This window comes from Stenella coeruleoalba (assembly GCF_951394435.1).
Source record: "Stenella coeruleoalba genome assembly, chromosome: X".
NCBI lineage: Eukaryota > Metazoa > Chordata > Mammalia > Artiodactyla > Delphinidae > Stenella > Stenella coeruleoalba.
In genome coordinates, this window is record NC_137152.1 from 36,356,908 (window position 1) to 36,376,896 (window position 19,989).

Below are 19,989 nucleotides of genomic sequence, written 5' to 3' on the forward strand. Positions count from 1 at the left end.
CGGTCTCCATCAGAATTCTCTGTGGCAGCAGGAACTCTTCCCTGCTGTCACACGAGATGCGGCCATAGCGCTCTTGCCCTCACCTGCTTCTACAGCTTCCACTCCAGGCTGTCACTGCCACCACGATCCTGCCCAAACCTTAACCGTTAGCCTTGCTGTGACCTTCATCGCCTATGGGGCTGAGGGCTGCTGCTCTGCTACTGCCGCGCCGTCACCCAGCGTCCCTCCTCTCTTGCTCAGATTCCCTGGGCTGCAGAGTTGATCACATCCCTCTCCTTCCCAGAACCAGTTACCGTGAGCCAATCACCGATGTATCCATATATCCATCCTTGGAAGGTAGGGAGTCAGCTTAAACACACTTTTTGGCCCCTTAATATGTTAAGAACAGGGACTTTGGACTCAAATCCTGCCTCCATCATTTTCAAATTCTCTGACCTTAGATGACTCACTTCAACTCTCAAACTTCAGCTTCTAATCTGTAAACTGGGGATAACAGTTCCTACTTCATAAGGTTGTTGTCAAGACCACAATGAGGGAATCCACGTAAACTGCTTGGCGTGTAGTAAACGTTCAATAAATTTTAGCTATTTTTAATAACACCTCCCTGGGAAGAAGCATCTCTTGTGACTTACCCCTTGTAAGACTTGGAAGCTGTCATTGTTGGGTGGTGGGTCTTGATCTGGATCAACACCAACTCTGTAAGTCATCAGAGAGAAAGACAAGGAGAAAAACAGAGAGTATTAGCTTGGACCATAGCGGCCAGGCTGGCTCAAAGTAGCCAAGAGGCTGACCATCTTCCCAAGGTGGAAGGAGTGGTTAGCTAAAAGAAGGGAAAGGCTGTCATGCAAAAGTCGTGCGAAAGAGGTCATACACCACATCAGATCCCAGGGGTAGGCCGGGCAATCAACCTGTGTGCTGACACCTTAAGCAAGACCTCTGGAGAACGGCAGCAGCGGGCAAACTGTCCGCCTGCCCTCCTGCACCAGATGGCCCCAGGTAGCAAAAGGTGGGGTCCTGCCGTCCCAGGCCTCTTCCTCTCTGCTGCTTCCTTACGCCCCTCTGACCTGCTTTTATTTCCTAACCTTTTGTTATGGAATTTTTCATATATCCAGGTAAGTTTTGAAAGAATTTATAGTGAATACCGGTATACCCCTCACCCAGATTCTACCATTAACATTTTGCTGTATTTTCTTTATTACATACCTAGCCCTCTCTCTATCATCCACCTTATTTTTTGGATGAATTCAAATAAAGTCGCAGACATCCATACACTCCCCCTAAATATTTCAGCATGCATATCATTAACTTTCTATCGTGGTGGCCCCGCATCCCCCTGCAGCACAGATGACCTGAGAACTCACACGTTTGAGATCAGCAACTGAAGACAGAAAGAAAAAGCAAGGTGGCACAATCCACTTATAACGAAATCCATGAAAGCACTAGGGTAAGCTGACTTGGCTTAGCAACATACCAACTGTTGCCCTATGTATCTGTTAATTCTTTATCCTTGAACCTTCCTCATTGTAAGGCAGAGAACCGTGGCACTGATGACACGGATAACATGGGGCAGCGGAGGAGGAGACAAAGATGCCAGGAAAATTCTCTACTTTCCTTGTTCCCTCCAATATTGCAAAGAGTGGCTGGGATCATAAAAGCCAAATAGAAAACACAGCTTTCAGCAGGTCTGATTTGAGCTTGAAGAGAGGTGCTGAATGGCCTTGACCACGTGTGTTATTTGCTGTCTGGCACCAGGGCGCTGACTCTGATGAGCAGACAGTGGATGTGCAAAGCCCCACGTGTGCCTTATTTTTCCTCCTCTCCCTCCCGCTTCTCCACCTGTGATGCCCAGGATATATCTTGAGAAAAGAGACTAATGGAAAGGAAGAATAGAAGACAACACAGACATACTGGCAGCCTCCACTCTGTTTTACTCCAGGCTTGCCGAGCACTAAGCCAAGGTGCGTGCCCCCTGGATGGGGGTGAGGAGATACAGAAGGAAAGGGAACCGTCACACCATATTTTGCTGAAGGCAAAGTTTAAAAACCACGAGATGAATTCATGCATTCAGCAAATATTTACTGAGTGCCTACCAAGTCAGGCCCTGTTCTGAGCACTCTGTTAAAACCTATGGTGTACCTGGCACCAGATTTCCTCCCCACAGGCCTGAGGTTTGATGGAATCTTTGTAGTGAATTAGATTGGCTTTGCTGTGTCTAGAGGTCAATTTCTGGCAGGAGTTTCTGAGGCCTGGAGGCTTGATCTCATAGCTGGACATTATCCAGGGACTTTTTTTTTTTTTTTTGCGGTACGCGGACCTCTCACCATTGTGGCCTCTCCCGTTGCGGAGCACAGTCTCCGGACGCGCAGGCTCAGCGGCCATGGCTCATGGGTCCAGCCGCTCCACGGCACGTGGGACCTTCCCGGACCGGGGCACAAACCCGCGTCCTCTGCATCAGCAGGCGGACTCTCAACCACTGCACCACCAGGGAAGCCCCTATCCAGGAACTTTTGAGCAACAAACCTCACAGAGATTTTTTTGGAAATGAAATATTCTGGGGTCCCAGGACTACCCACAGAGGTCACACGAGAGCCTCAGTGCTTCCAAAGTGTCTAACATACTGAAGTGGTAGAGGAGAGGTCACACTGAATTCCTAGCTGTTCATCTTTAACTCTCACCTGATTTGAGAGTCTCTAATGTACGTTCCATAGAGAAATGTCCTCTATATGGTGTCAGATATGTAAGACCAACAGCTATAGGAATCCAACATTAGGTCTTGTTCTGTGGATTCTACAGCCGCATGGAGCCACTTCATGGCAGACTAATTTGCATAGATGAGCTCCCCAGTAAAGCCTCAGAGAGAGGAGCAGAGCACTGGTTACCAGTCTGTCTCCCAGACAGCCTACCGGAAAGCCTGGTGACACAGCAGCCTTCTGCCTAACCACAGAGAGGCTATTGTGGGGCAGGAGCAACGAGATGATGTGATCTGAAGGGCATGGCGGGCAGGATGGCGAAGAGCACAGCAGCTCATACCTGCCACGGACAGTCTCTCCTTTCTCTACTGTGAATTTTGAAACAGGTGTATTGCCTTTGTAAGTGGCTTCCACGCAGTAAAGATAAAACATATGGATTTTATCAGCCTAGGTGAAATAGGAACCCTATGGGTAAGAGAAAAGGCTTAAGTGTGCCTTGTCCTACAATGAAGAAAATAAAGCCAAACATAATAAAAGCTTCCAAATGAAGTCTAGCCCCCTCTATTCTTTCAACTAACCTCTGCTAGGAGAAAAAAAAATTGTTTAACAAGAATTAAAATAAATTCTGTTTAACAAGAACTGCTTATAAAGACTAGGTTTTGACTATTTTCATTCAAGTCCTGGAAACATAAGAGGAATTCATCTATTATCCTCGGTCCACATGGCCAGGCCAGAATTCAAACAATGGAGTACGAAACACTGGAATAACCTGATAAACTCACAAAATCAGGGCCACCCTAACCTCATCCCAAACTGGTTCGACATTTTGCTTGGGGGAACTTGAGGATGATTCTAGATGCACATCATCCAACAGAACTTCCCGCAGTGATGGCGGTATTCTAGATCTGCACTGTCCAATGTGGTAGCCACCAGCCACATGTGGCCACTGTGCACTTGAAATGTAGTTAATATGACTGAGGAACTGCATTTTAAGTTTTATTTCATTTTAGTTAATTTAAATTTAAACAGCCACATGTGTCTAGTGGCTACCAAATTGCACAGTGCAGATTCTAGAAAGTACTAATTCCAGCCATGTCTCTCTAGCATCACTTTTTTCTCTGCCAAAAAAAATGACAACTATCTGCTTCCTTCTGCCTTCTCAGTGATAATACCCAAGATTCCTGCTGGGATCCTGTGGAGACGCAACTCTGTAGTCCCACACATATTAAGTAAAAATTTGCTTGAACTGATTACTTAGACAATGGAGAGATTTCTCACTTCCTCGGTATAGAAAATAAGATTGAAAACACGCTGAAAGCTCCTCTATACAGATACTTGTCATAAACATGAAAGGAATGACAGGATTAGAAAAATCACCACTTGCCCCTCACAGTGTAATAATTGTTCTGAGACAATTTTACCAGTGGGTAAAAGGTTGTTGGGAATCTGACTATTCATATGATGTTAAAGGATCACTCTACAGGTAACTTCTTAGTTACAAAGGGAAAACAGTGCTTTTATGGAGAGACCTGGCGTCTAAAGTGATCAAATTTAACATCACTAATAAAAGGACAGCCTGACAACATGCACCAGCTGATATGATGCAACAAGAAAGTATAACATCACTTTTACATTATTTTTGCGCCCCCCAAAATGATTATCTATCTCTACTCAAGAGGAAAACAAATTTAAAAAATCCACTTTGTAGGGCATTATGCAAGACAATTATCCTGAAAATCCTGACTCCTTAAAAAAAAAACAACCCTCAATGTCATAAGAGACAAAAAGAAGGAGGGGAGGATTGTTCTAGATTAAAAGAGACTAAAGGGGCTTCCCTGGTGGCACAGAGGTTAAGAGTCCGCCTGCCAATGCAGGGGACACGGGTTCGAGCCCTGGTCCTGGAAGATCCCACATGCCGCGGAGCAACTAAGCCCACGTGCCACAACCACTGAGCCTGCGCTCTAGAACCTGTGAGCCACAGCTGCTGAGCCTGAGCGCCTAGAGCCCGTGCTCCGCAACAAGAGATGCCGCCGCAATGAGCAACGAAGACCCAAGGCAACCAAAAATAAATTAATTTAAAAAAAGAAAAAAGAGACTACAGAGGTGACAACCAGGTCAGTCAGAGCACACAGTGACAAGGAGCGGGGGGAGGGGCACGGAGCCACCACGGGCCTGAATTTAAAAAAAGATGACAGCCAAAGGAAACTTTGATTGGATCCTGGATCCTGTGTGTGTGTATAAAATTCATGTTGCTTTCTCAGGTGTGATAAATATACTGTGATTATGTAGAAGACTAGATTCCTAGGGGATACATGCTGAAGTATTTAGGGGTAGAAAGTCATGATGTTTATAACGTACTCTGAGGCACTCAGAAATGGTTGAGAGAGAGAGAGAAAGAGAAAATGACGCAAAAATGTATGACAAAATGTTAATAATTGGCACATCCAGGTTAGAACTTGGATATTCATTGCTCCATTCTTTCAGCTTCTTTTACAGATTTAAAATTTTTCACAACTTAAAAACAATATTTAATTATATCTTTGGTGAAAATGTTTCACAAATACGTGAGTACAATTTCCTGTCTCTATAATTTAATCTAATTTACTAATAATGATGATTCGGGATCCTCATATTACTCCAGGGTCTGAAAAATCACAAATTGTGAAGATTCATGGACATAGGGTGCTATAATAGGTAAATAGGTAGATACAGTCTAATAATTACACGGGTTTTTTAATCCCAGATAAATCTTAGAATATTCTGTTGAGGTTTTCCTCCTAAAAGTGAAGGGCAAGGAGAAAAATGCTAGTTAACTGAAACATATGGTTAACTAAATTCCAACCAAGACAGCCATCCTCAGAGCTGGTTGTGCACATCCCCTGGAAACCCGCAGTTCTGAGCACAGGCCTACCCAGAGTAACTTGGGAGGGCCCCTTGGAGGGTCTCGGAGGTCCCTGCTACTGACATAAGTGCTGAATAGGAGAAAGTAAACCTGCTTCCCAGCTTGCTACTGGGTTTTAAATGCCAAAAGAAAACAGACCAGGGGACTTGCGACACAGACCGTGTTCTGCGATTTCTTTCCCCATTCAAGGCTGTTTACTTCAGGACAATTGAATGATTACTTTTCTGGCAGAGTTGAGGGTCTCTTGGACCAATTCGCAAGGATGATAATGGACCCCTACAAAGGGCCTCACCCTTGGGGCAGGGTGTGTGGTGGTGTGCTGGGCAGCAAGAAATACCAGGTACAGTATTTTAAGTACAGTGCTTCAGAAGACTTAGGGTTCGTTAACTTTCTGAAATTCCTGGTTTTAGGAAACTGTCCACAATATATATTTCCCTCCTGACCTGTTATAACGCTTTTGATCTAGGCTACCATATAAATCTAAAACTTCTGTGCTGTTTCATTACATCATATTTTAGCACTCCCCTGATACATCAGGGTTGAGCTCATCTAAGCACATACAACAGTCTTTTCTTCCAGAATGAACTGAATTATCCTTACTTTCATTAAGAATAAGACAAATGTGGTAATCCCATACCAAATGAGAAAATAAAGCTATCACACTGATGTGCTCATTCTGGAATGAATACAAAAAGTGAATCATTTCCCTTTTGATATAGTATGTACATTCTGATTAACCACCATATAAAATGCCATGAAATCTCAGAAATTTTAGAAGCTAGATTTAATCAACAGGTTTTTACTTTTTAATTGGAATGGCTGAGGTCCTAAATTATTTGGGGAATATGAGACACACATGTTCACATAAAACATTGAACAACAAACAGATCATTATCAGAATTCTCTCATGTCCCAAGTGTAATAACTTGCACTTTGCCTGAGGGACCTTCCTTCTTGAAGGTTGGATATTTCAAAGGAAAGGATTTCCCCTGCTACTTAACTGGTAGTTACAGTCAGGTCTCTGAAAATGAATTTGTGAGTGTGTGTGTGTGTGTGTGTGTGTGTGTGTGTGTGTGTGTATGTGTGTGTATTTTAAGCAGGAGAAAAAAGTGTGAATCCAGGGAACTTAAATGCTTCAATTAACTGTATGCATGTCATTATAGTTTACATTGGGGCCTGGCAATATCCCAAGATTCATGCTCCATGACAGGTACTGCTGCTTTTACCACTGTCCTCAGAGAGTAAAACACTTTCACAATGAGAGAAGAACAGAGTTCAAGCCTGTTTTGTGTCTGATTTATCTACCAGCACCCAGAATCAGATCAGGAAGAAAGCATGCCAGTTAAAGATATGGAAAGGAAAGAAGAAACACTAAAGTCTTTACTCTGATAGCCCCAAATCACCACCCTTAGGCATAATCAAATGATAAACTTGGATGGACACTGAGAAACAAATTGCATTAGAAGAGTCTTTCATTATCTTCTGATTTAAAGAAAAATCTGTGTTTTGTATCTTCTGATTCACCATGATAAGGTACAAGTACACAAATTCATACTTAAAAAGTAAAACGGCATTGGTGCTTAATTAAAATGGTATAAACCATACCCCAGTCATGGCTGAAATAGAAAATTCGAGTTCTCTTTATGACTTAAAAGCCTTGTTTACTAGATCACAAGCAGAATTTTGTGGGGAAAGCATTTGTGGCTCTGAAAATGGGCTGCTCTTAACACTAAGCTCAGCTGTACACGGAGAGACTCGCCAACTCCAGCTTTGGTGCCACACACTGTCCAAAATGGGGCGAGGGGGGACAGACTCTCAAGAACACCAACACATTAATCAGCCCAGAGGAGGGTAGAATAATGATTAACCGGACCTCCTGCCCCTTTTCGAAAAGGGGCAGACGGTTGGCGCACACGGGGAAGGAAGAAAGACACAAACAGCATAAAGAGAAACATCTCAGGTTAGAAAGAGGAGAAAAGCCAGGCCCAGTTAATTTGTTTCTGAGGACGCCCTGTGTCACCTGAAGTACTGCCAGCGGTGTTCATTCTGGTCCTCTTCGGAGGGCTCCTCGACGCCAACTCTGGGCAGCAGAAGAAGGGAACGTGAGTGTGACGGGGACAACAGGGGAACTAGGAGCTCTGGGCACATGACCTGGACCACGTCCATCAAAGAATAAAATCCGCACCCCCTCTTAAACTGTCCCCCTGTTCTCTAAAACCCAGAGAGGCTGCTAAATTTACATCAAAAGCAACAATGTTAGCAGCCACGTCAAATGAGGATTGATTAGGAATGAAGACAAGCCTCTCAAAATATAACGTAATGAAATCAGAGTAATAAATGCAACTCATAGAAAATGACTTCATACAATTTTTCAGGAATTCATCTGTTTTATAAAGCAAGACACATCCATACAAAAACTAGAAAACAGAAAGTTGTTATTAAACATATATTTGAAGTGTTTACACGCAGTTTTACACATATTTGACAGAAAGAACACTGTATCACTGAAAACAGCAAAAACAGAAGATAAAATGGCCTTTTTTTCTAGACAAGTAATCACACTGTCCATGGGTTGTACCCGAAGGTCAGGAACCCAACTTCTGCTATTCTCTTTACCTTATGGCTTCAAGAGTTGACACGGTCTATTTTCACCTCCCTTAATAACTGCTGGGTTATTCAGACTACAATTTGAATTACACCATCATACTAAGAGCAGGGTTTCACAACCCCAGCACTACTGACTGACATTTTGGGCCCTGGCCTCTACCTGCAATATACCACCAGTAGCACCCCGCTCCAGCTGGAGCAACCAAAAATGTCTCCTGACATTGCCAATGTCCCGAGAGGGCAAAACTGCCCATAGTTGAGAACCTCTACTCTTAAGTCCTGCATTCTCAGTGGGGGGTGAAAATTGGTTCTTATGGGACAAAAAATTGTTTTAGATATTACAGTGGTTTGTAGCCCTCTAAAGCACCACAGTACATAAACAGATACATAGATCTGTGGTATGAAAATTTCAGTGGAAGAGGTAGATAAAAAGAACATTTTTAAAGGCTCTTATTCAGAGGGGCAGTGATGGAAAAAAAAGGTTGAGAAACACTGCGCTAGATAATGCCCAAATACTCATGCTACTAATATGCCCTGAAAAAAGCAAGTGAGAACATGATGCTTCTTAAGGTGGTACTTTTAATTAGGTATATGTTCAGAATGTGACTTAAACCAGACTACAGTATTGAAAAATTGTAACAAATTCCAGAAAAGCAAGCTGGATTCCATTAATGTAAGATTCACTAGTAATAATAATAGTAATAGCAGCAGTATTAAGGTTATGATTGGCAATGATAATGTCATAGCTAAAATACACTAAATGCTTTCCATGTGCCAGATGGTACATTTAATGGCAGAATTCTTTATCATGTTTATTTGGTATCACATTTTATCTTCACACTGTTGTCATCCCCATTTACCCAGACAGGAAACTGAGAGCAAGAGAGGTTAAATAAGTTGCCCAAGGTCACAAAGGTAGAAAATGATGGAACCAAGATTGCAACTGAAGCTGTTAGATCCCAGAGCCCTAGCTCTACCCCTTACAGGATATTGCCTTTGACTACAAGGTGGCGTCTTTAAATTCTTTTAAAATATCCAGTAACAAATGCTATTACATAAAGATCTCAGAGCTTCTCCCTGCCTTTATTCCTTAATTTATCTTTAAAGAGCTTTATCTTAAACTCTCAGTGTGACAGGATTATACCTAGCAGAGTGACCTTACTTGTCCTTGAGTGATTGTATTGCTGCACTCTGGAGTATGACGGTTACCCTGTTCATTTGGCTGCCTGGGTGTATGCCATTAACCCTCCACAATCACCACCACTTCATTGGTGTGTCACTTGAAGCTGGGCCTTCCAAGAGGACAGCCACCATGCCACCAAAATGTGCTCAGGACATAGATGAGGCTCATCTGCTGAATCTGCTCATCTGCTGAATCTGCGCATCTGATGGTTTTTTCAAGTTGCCAAAATTACAACCTTTGTGAATAACAACAACTTGCTCAAGAGACTAAGAAAAATAGTATGTAGTTTGTATATTACCAGAAGGCAATTTGAAGTTTGTATATTACCAGAAAGCAATTTGAGCATTTTGCCATTAGGTTTTAAAATAGCAATCACATGCTCAACATCACTAATTATTAGAGAAATGCAAATCAAAACTACAATGAGGTATTACCTCATGCCAGTCAGAATGGCCATCATTAAAAAGTCTACAAATAATAAATGCTGGAGAGGGTGTGGAGAAAAGGGAACCCTCCTCCACTGTTGGTGGGAATGTAAATTGGTGCAGCCACTATGGAGAACAGTATGGAAGTTCCTTAAAAACTAAAAGTAGAATTACCGTATGATCTAGCAATCCCACTCCTGGGCATATATCAGGAGAAAACTATAATTCGAAAAGATACATGTGGGAGTTCCCTGGTGGCCCCCGTGGTTAGGATTCCGGGCTTTCACTGCTGTGACCCCGGTTCAATCCCTGGTTGGGAAACTGAGATCCCACAAGCCGTGTGGTGTGGCCAAAAAACAAAACAAACAACAAAAATACACATGCACTCCAATGTTCATTGCAGCACTATTTACAATAGCCAAGACATGGAAGCAACCTAAATGTCCATCAACAGAGGAATGGATAAAGAAGATGTGATATACGAACACACACACACACACACACACACACACACACACACACACACACACGAGATGCAATATTACTCAGCCATGAAAAAGAATGAAATAATGACATTTGCAGCTACATGGATGGTGAATCACTTTGCTGTACTCCTGAAACTAACACAACATTGTAATAAATTAACTATATTTCAGTTTTTTTAATGGTTAAAGAAATAATAAAAAAACAAAATAGCTATCACAAAATTTCGATTTAAAAAGATAAGTTGGATTTCTGGAAAGCAGTGACCTGGCTTTGGATTTGTGGTTATATTCATTTTATATTATACACAGACTAGAAATTAGCCATGGTTAAAAGTCATAGCTGGGCTTCCCTGGTGGCGCAGTGGTTGGGAGTCCGCCTGCCGATGCAGGGGACTCGGGTTCGTGCCCCGGTCCAGGAAGATCCCACATGCTGCTGAGCGGCTGGGCCCGTGAGCCATGGCCACTGAGCCCGCGCGTCCGGAGCCTGTGCTCCGCGACGGGAGAGGCCACAACAGTGAGAGGCCCGCGTACCGCAAAAAAAAAAAAAAAAAAAAAAAAAAAAAGTCATAGCTAACTCCTAATTATTTATGGAGGAACTCCAAGTCCTACCCTGGGCTTCTGACTTCTGGGCAGCCACTTAGCAGCTGATCAGGACCTCTGTCAGCAGCCTGGAGAAGTAAGAAACAACTAGGTACTGATCTTACTGAGGTCACAGATGTCAAAACACCACACTGAACTTCAGGGGGTTTCCGAATCATTTTAGAATAAGAACCTGGTCCACATAAATGATCCGTGGCCATTAAGTAACACCATAAGCCCAAGCCACAAAAACCAATCAGTCTCATTACCTTATTTCTGAGGGAATTTCTTTTAATGTAATCTCCGTAAATGTCAGTTTCTACCTCTAACATATCACTATTTATACACATCTGAAAAAAACGCAATGAACTGACACCATATGTATTTTTCACCAATGGCACACTTTGCTTCATTACACTATCTGGGTAGAGTTGGACAGAAAGAAGGAACTAATATAGAAGCAGATTGAAATTGAAAACAGAGAAACAATACAGAAAATCAATGAAATAAAAAGCTAGTTCTTTGAAAAGATCATTAAAATTGACAAACCTCTAGTAAGAGTGAAAGAAAAAAAAAGAGAGAAGATGCAAATTACCAATACTGTGTCACGAATGAAACATGGGATATCACTACAGATCTCACAGACATAAAAACAATAATAAGGTTATGCTATGAACAACATAAACATGACAATTAGATGAAAATGACCAATTTCACAAACTGCCACAACTCACCAATATGAGATATAGCTGTTAAAGAAACTGGCTTCATAATTTATACAATAAAACTCCTGGAAAAGAAGACTCCAGGACCAGTCGGTTTCACTGGAGGATTCCATAAAACCTTCAGGAAGAATTAACACCAATTCTAAACAACCTCTTCCAGAAAACAGAAGAGTAGGAAACATGTCCCAACTCATTTTGAGAGGCCAGATTACCCTGATACCAAATCAAAGGCAGTATGAAAAAAGAACACTACAGACCGGTATCCCAAATCCTTAACGACATATTAGTTAATAGAATTCAGCAGTATGTAAAACATTTATTTATACACCACAACCAAGTGGGGTTTAACAAGCAAGGGTGGTTCCGTATTTGAAAATTACTCAATGTAACCTATCATATTAACAGGCTAAACAAGAAAAATCATATGATCATATCAATTGATACAGAAAAGCATTTGATAAAATTCAACATCTGTTCATGATAAAACTCTCAGAAAACTAGCAATAGATGGGAACTTCCTCAACTTGATGATGAACATCAACAAAAACCCTACAGCTAACATCACACTTACTGGCGAAAGACTGAATGCTTTCCCCTTTAAGATCGGGAACAAAGCAAGGATGTCTGCTCACATCACTCTTATTTAACATAGTACTGATGGTCCTAGCCAGAGCAATAAGTTAAGAGAAGGAAATAGCACACTGGTTGGAAAGGAAAAAATGAAACTGTCTCTATTTGCAAATGATCTGATGGTCTACACAGAAAGTCCCAAAGAATTTATAAAAACAAAAACAAACTCTCCTAGAACTAATAAGTGAAATTGGCAAGGTGTCAGGATACAAGGTCAACCTACAAAAACCAGCCTTATTTCTATATCCTGGCAATGAACGCACAGAAAGTGAAACTGAAGATAGAATAACATTTAAAATAGCTCAAAACGAAGAAGAAATACTCAAGACGTAACTCTAACATACACAGGCATTCTATGCTGAAAACTATAAAATACTGCTAAAAGAAATCAAAGAAGACATAAATAAATGGAGAAACGTGCCATTTTCATGGATTGGAAGACTGAATGAGGTAAAGATGTCAATTCTCCCCAAGTTGATATACAGGTTTAACACAATTCCTATGAAAATCCCAGCACAAGTTTTTTTTTAAGATGTAGTCAAGCTTATTTTAAAATGTATATAGAAAGGCATTAGAAGAGCTATGACAATTTTGAAAAAGAATAAAGTGGGAGGACCCACTCTGCCTGATGCTCAAGCTTATTATATAACCACAGTTATCAAAAGTGTGGTACTGGTGGAGGTACAGACACATAAATCAACAGAGCAGAATAGAAACAGACCCGAATGCATACAGCGAACCGATTTCTGGCAAAGGAGAAAAAGTAATTCAAAGGACAGTCTCTCTTACAAATTGTGCTGGAACAACTGAATAGCCATAGTCAAAAAAAATAAAATAAAACCTCAACCTAAACCTCATGTCTAATATAAAAATTAACTTAAGATGGATCACAGATTTAAATGTAAAGCATAAAACTAAAAAACTTTTAGAAGATAACACAGAAGAAAATCTTTGGGACCTAGGGCTTGATGAAGAGTCCTTAGACATAACACCAAAACCATGATGTTAAAAATAAATAAGTTGCATTTCATTAAAATTAAAAGTTCTGCTCTATGACAGACTGTTAAAAGGGTTAAAAGACAAGCTACAGACTAGGAGAAAATATTTGCAAACCACATATCTGATAACAGACTAGTATCTAGAACAAATAAAGAATTGACAAAACTCAATTAAAAAAACAAATAATCCAATTAGAAAATGGACAAAAACCTTGAACAGATATTTCACCATTGCTTATTTGAATGGCAAATAAGCACATGAAGAGATATTCAACATCATCAGCCATGAGAAATGCAAATTAAGACCACAATGAGGTAGCCCCACATACCTATTAGAACAACTAAAATAAAAAAGTGTCAACACCAAATGCTGGCAAGGATATGGGAGAAACTGGATCCCTCATGCGCAGTGATTTCCTGACCTCTCACCATGTGCTAGCTGTTATGTTCTAAGTGCTATATATATCCCATTAATATTTTCACAATCCAATTATTATATGTGTACATATACAGCTTGCACACATCAGGGAAAGTAGCCCCCACTCCCGGCTCTGGATAGGACTACTTCAATGGCCCATTTTTTGAAAAGGGTTATGAGAAGTGCAAAATGTCACAAGTCAACTGTCTACTCTCAGTGGAAAGTTATTTGGTCCTGTATGTGTTAGGGGGGGCGGTCAGAAAAGAACTTATGAAATAGCCTGAAAAACAAACACGATTTAACCAGGCTCTGAGCATCCAGGGCACCTACTGGGCAACCAGATAAATAGGAGCAGGAAGTAATCTCAGAGAGGTCACCAAATGCAAAGGTTCTCAACTCTGTGCAGGGTAAACCTCCTTTCTTGCTCTTATTCTGCTACACAGAACAAAGATGATACCATCTTATGTCTCAAGTTTAAAGCCAAAAATCTGTACATTTTCTTCTTCAGATTTCTACTTCCACAGATGAATTATTTTCCTTAATATGACTCGAAATTCACGCCAGGAAACTGAAATTTTAATCATCCTGAATTTTACAACATGAAAACGGTCCCTAACACAGCAAGCCTTTCGGGCAGTATAGCACAGTAGCTAAGAGTGTGCCTGGGTTCAAATCCCAGCTTGCCCACTTAAAGCTTTGTGACCTTGGGCAAGTTATTGCTCTGTCCCTCAGTTTCCTCAGCTCTAAAATGAAAATAATAGTAGTAGCTCCCTTATAGGAATGCTATGAGGATTATCTTAATGTACGTGTTGGCATCTCAACCAACAACTGCGCACAAACGTTAGCTACTGTAAGACTCTTACTGATAAGCCCACCCAGGTTCTGCAGACCCACTCAGATCTGAGGCTGAGACCCACTAACCCAGAAATGGTGCAGCCGGCAGTGGCCACGCCCAGGAATCCCTGCCTCCCATCAATATAAAAGTTCCAGAAGAGGGAGACTATTCTCTCAAATCCCAGTTTTCTCCCTGACCCCAAGGATGACTGCAAGATCCTTGTCGGTTTCTCCCTCCTTCATGCTAGGTGTACTCCGCAGTTGTCAGCCCTGAGCAAACTAACAGCCAGCAGAGAAAGAACAAAAAACATTGCCATCTTGTGGCTTTTCAGAGAATTCTTCACACCTATGCGCCACCCAAGTCTTCTCATTCCCAGCATGTTCACCCTTTGCAGATCTGAAACTGAGGCAAGTGGCAAGAGCACTTTCGATGACGCAGAGGACACACTTAGAGCTGCAGGGACCTGGAGAAAAGGTGACAGCACGCTTTTATTTAACGTGAAGGAATACAGAGGCTGAAAAGACATGAGGAGCTTGTCTTAAACCAGGGTCAGAGTTAGGCTGTGGGTCTCCTGACCCCTGTTCCAATGTCCTCTTTACTGTAAGGTGCTGGAGCTCACAAGCACAGTTTGCAATTCAAATGCTCTTAAAAAAAATCAAACTTGGGTCAATGACCTTCCATGCTGACACAGCTACAAAACCACAGGCCGGGGATGTCCATGAGGCTGCAAGAAGCGAGGGTTATGCAGGAAATGTCACCTCTTCTGTGCACTAAAGCAAGAAGAGACGGCGGCATACAGTTTCCTCCTAAAACAAAACTCTAATGGCCTCCCTTTATTTCCAGCTGATGAGCTTATTTTTCAAGGCCTTAGGTTTGATTTCAAAGGAATGTGAAATGCCAGACATTGCCAGCAGCTATGTCTATTCTCTCTCCTGCAGCTTTAAGACTTTTTGAATTCTTGCCCTAATGTCGCGGCACTAGCAAGGTCCAGGTGTTTCTAATTCCTTGTGTTTTTGTACCCACAAACAGTTTCATGATTTTTTTTTCTCGTGGAAAATTCAATACTCTGAATTTTTATTTATTGTTTTAAAATTTTTAATCTTTCCCCAAACAAAACAAGAAACTATAAAAGCCTTCCATGCACTAAGCTATATGTAGCACCCCCTGCACGGGAATAGTGACATAGTTAGACACAAAACTGGCCTTGGTTTCAAACCAACCTTATATTAAGCCATGACAACATGGGCGTCGTGCCTCCACCAATGATCCAGACGGTGAAGAAGACAATGAGGAGGGTGGTTGTGAACATCATCTGGCGTGCGTAAGATGCCGTGTCTCGAATAGCCAGTGCAAATGCCATCGCTCCCCTGAGGCCTGCAGGGACCAAAGAGGAAGCTGTCCTGTCATAAGGATAAATAACAATGTGTCCTCAAATCCACTGCTGCCACCTGGGGCTAATAAATTGTGTCTGCTTATGCTTCAGAAGTCGAGTTGTTTTATACAGAAAATAACTTTAAAGGAATAGGATTTCCTCCTATTTGAAGTTTTCTTTTGCAAAATGCCCAAATGCAATGAGAAAAACACTGCACCGCTTTGTATAGCACATTTTAGAATAATACTCTTTTATTACTGAAATAATTCTCCTGCTAATAACATGAACCAAAAAGAAATATAAATAAGAAATAATCATATAAGCTCTCTAAGTCTGTGATCCAAGTACTACCCCAGCACTATACAGTCATTATAAACTTAAGAAGCAGGCTAGGTATGAGTATGTGAAATGCACAAAACAGCTCAGCATTTCCTGAGCAAAGCGAAGCAGAGAAGTAACAGTATAACCTGATCTATATCAGGAGTTGGTGAGTTTTCTGTAAAGTGTCAGGTAATATTTTAGGCTTTGTGGGCCAAGAGGAAAAACCAAGGATGTTATGTAGGTACTTACATAAAAGAGAGAAAACAAATTTCCACAAAATTTTATTGACAAAAACCAAGAGCATAATACTATAAGTATGATATATAAGTGCCATGTTATAAAACTATAATAAGTAATTATAATAAGTAATAATAATTATTATAATAATGAGTTCAATTTATTGTAATCCAGGTCTACTAGTGAAAAGAATGGAATTCTTCTGGGGGTGGGAGATTTCAGTTAATTGGGTTTCAAAGTTAGTGTCCCCTATCATCAAATAGGTTGCAAATATTCATCTGTAAAAGCCATTCTTAGCCCGTGGGGTAGATGAAAACAGGCAGCAACCAAATTTGCTGACCCCTGGTCTACAGCCACATTTTTATGTTCTAGAGCTTCTCTTTCTAAGCTCTTTTGTTCCTTCCCCATACCATGCTCCTAATTTGTTCTATAGTAAAGACTTAATCCATGGTCTTTAATAGCTATCTAGTATAAATTCCTATTCACCATGCGTAAGACTGTGTGTATATTATGAGAATGAAAAATTAACACTCATTATATTTCTTCACATATTTTCCCACCTTTTCCAATAATTTCACAATTTCACTAACCTGAGAACTTCACAATTCACTAAAGAAGAGTGATTCAGCAAAATATACATTAAAAAATAGAGCAAAGTTGATGTTCTCTATTAATCTGTCCTAGTCAAATATTGACACACATCTAGACCATCCTACAGCCAGCTACGACACCACTTAATATTTAAACCTTTAAATGGATGTTGTCTCAAAGAAGAAAACTTGAGGGCCAGAGAGAGACAACGCATGCTCCATTTTTCTTTATTAGGTAAACACTGTAAGCAATATGAAGGTGAAACCTCAGGTATTTCTTTCATAGCCTTGAAGAATGAGTTCCTTTTGAAAGCCAGATTTCTCCCAGCAGGAAATAATTTTGATAGGAGATATCTTTAACAACACTGTGTACTTCTCAGTCTTTCAGCACAGAAGATAATGAACACACTTAAAAGTTTGTCTAGGTGATAGAGCTATCTCCAATTAATCTTTCTCTTTCCACTGGCATTTTTCTAATATGTATGGACGATCTGGTCTGTCATTGCCCTCCTCAGAAACCTCTAACGTTTCCCAGCTGCTCTTGGATAAAAGCCCAACTCTTTGGCATAGCACTGGAGCTTCTCCGTGGTCTAGACTCCAGCAATGATTCTTGAAGTGTGGTCCTCAAACCAGCTGCAGCAGCAGCAGCAGCTGAGAAGATGTTAGAGATGCAAATTCTCGGGGCTCACCCCATACCCTCAGAATCACACTCTGGTGGTGGGGCCCAGCAATCTGCTATTAACCGGCCCAACAGGTGATTCAGATGCAACCTGAAGGCTTGCACCGGTTTACATGCAATTTCCCTTTCCAACCTCACTCTCGTTCTGCATTATCCCATGTGTCTCACATTTAAACCAGACTGCTACCCTTCCCTGAAAAAGCCACACACAGCAATGCTTTCCTGCCCTTCCAACCTGCCACCTCCTGAAATGCCACTGCATCCAAGTCCAGTTCGAAGGCTACCCCTTGGCGAAGGTGGCCCTGGGCCCTGCTTTTCTTTTGTGCAATTCACTAGCCTCTCTTGTGCAATTCACCAGCCTCTCTTGGGAGAAACTTAGCTCTTTGTACACCTGTCTCCCCCCAGTGGACTGTGAGCTCCTGGAAGGAGGTGGGTTTCTGTATCCTCCACAACCTTGAAGTGTGACTTATATAACAAGGATGCTCAACAAATGTGTGTCAGAGTGAAAGGAAATCATTAAGGCGGTCTGTGTACTTAAGTGCAGATGCAAGCAAGGACTAGACAAAGCAACTGCTTTGCTGAGCAGTGCCTGCTGGTGTGATTTCAGTATGACTCTCTGAGGCCTCCAAGAACTACTGTGTGGCAGTAAAGGGCTGCTACTCACGTTGCCTCTTGTACAGCCTCTCCCCCTTCCCGGACAGAGGCACCTTTAGGGGTCACGGTGGCCTTTTGCCTATCTCCTCCCTCTGCTCTACAGAGATGCTCTTACTTGGGTCTCGTCTATAAAGTCGGATGCTTTCCACTCTCACTGCACCATCTACCTCATGCCAATTGCTCTCTCCTTTCTTTATCTCCACATATTTCTTTATTGTCCTTTGTCCCCTCAGTGGCTTCTCCACTCTTCTCAGCTTTGTAGTGAAGAGGAAGCATTTGGGAGACAGTGTAAGTCAAGCAGAACTATCACAGCTGTTATCTTCCAGTTTGGGGCTCATCTTGCTAATGTGAGTATATTTTATTTCTTTTACTCCATAGAAAGTTAATAAAACTCATTTTATTTACATTTTTTTTTTTACCTGAAAACATCATCATGTGTTGAAAATTCCAGCCAATCTTGTGCCTTCTGCCCAAGTTGAGGAAGAAGGAGAGCGGGTAGATGTGTGCAGCTCTTCCCAGGAAGATGGCAACCTGGCCGCCAGGTGGAGGTTAAGGGCCCAACAAGTTTCCAGGATAGCACTTTCACACAACCTGTGACTGAGCAGAGAGTTTTAGGAATGCCATGACACCTCGCTGTGATCAGGAGAGTTGCACAGAGAAGGCAGGCTGTCTCATTTCCCACCAAACAAGTCTCAGCAGCAAGTGGGATTCCACTGGCCAATTTTCCCAACCTCCTGGCTCACAGAGACAATTTTTGGCCTGTTAAACACACTGTTGTAACTTCTTAATTTGATTAAACTGATATGGACCAAGTCTCCGACCTACCTAAAAATGAGTCCAGAAATAAGCTAAGGTGCCGTGGCTGGGGTGGGGAGTTAAGAGAAGCAAACAGCGTGCTGGACTCTATTGGAAGAAAAAAAATCACAAGAAGAAAAAATTACTAACCCCCGAGTCAAACTATAAAGAGAAAGCTTGGTGGGTGAGCTTGTAAGCTTTGGTTGGAAGTAAACATCAGGGGTTTGTATGACCAGGAAGATACTACAAATAAGAGGTGGGGAAACTTACAGTATTCCTACCATGAAGACATATTCATATTCCTCACAAGGATCACCCTGGGGAGATTTATCTGCCTAAGTGGCTAACATATCTTTGGGGAGGTAAGAGATGGAAACGGAGGAGTGTGGAAGAGGAACTCTTACTGTGCAAACCAAAGAATTCAGGGAAACCGGTCATTCGTCACTTGCTGAGTTTAGAACAGAGCCCAGCAGAGAGATGCACACTGCCCTGGTCATAGGAGGAAACCACTGTGGGAGCCAGAGGAACAGGGAGCTTCCGTTTCGACCAGCCGGAGCTGCAGCTGTTTCAGACAGAAGCGAGGGCGGGACTGTCTTCTGCCTTCTCTAGGATAAAATACTAACTACTTTTCTTCTTTTCTCGCTCTCTTTTTTTCCCCTTTTTGCTATTGTTTTGTTTTCTTTTTCACAGAAGGAAAGAGGTCGTGCTTATAACATTCTATCCCAGTAGCCACGCATAAGTCCGCAAGTGGAAGCGGCCTTCAGGATTCACAGAGGCCCCGGCTCCCCCTTGAACAAGGCCCCCTCGCTGTAAACAAGGCAGCACTCTCACTATCTCTCACAGGATGCCGCGCTAAGAATGCAA

General features: G+C 41.8%; 1 protein-coding gene across 1 annotated transcript in view; it reads right to left on the minus strand.

The window, feature by feature from the left end:
* Positions 1-19,989, minus strand: part of SLC9A7 (solute carrier family 9 member A7) — a 147,165-nt gene that overhangs the window by 23,925 nt on the left and 103,251 nt on the right. The window contains exons 11-14 of the mRNA XM_079911487.1: positions 18,750-18,861; positions 15,698-15,851; positions 7,613-7,672; positions 633-696 (exon numbers count right to left, since the gene is read on the minus strand). Coding sequence (XP_079767613.1) covers positions 633-696; positions 7,613-7,672; positions 15,698-15,851; positions 18,750-18,861 — 390 coding nt within the window. The remainder of the gene's footprint in view (positions 1-632; positions 697-7,612; positions 7,673-15,697; positions 15,852-18,749; positions 18,862-19,989) is intronic.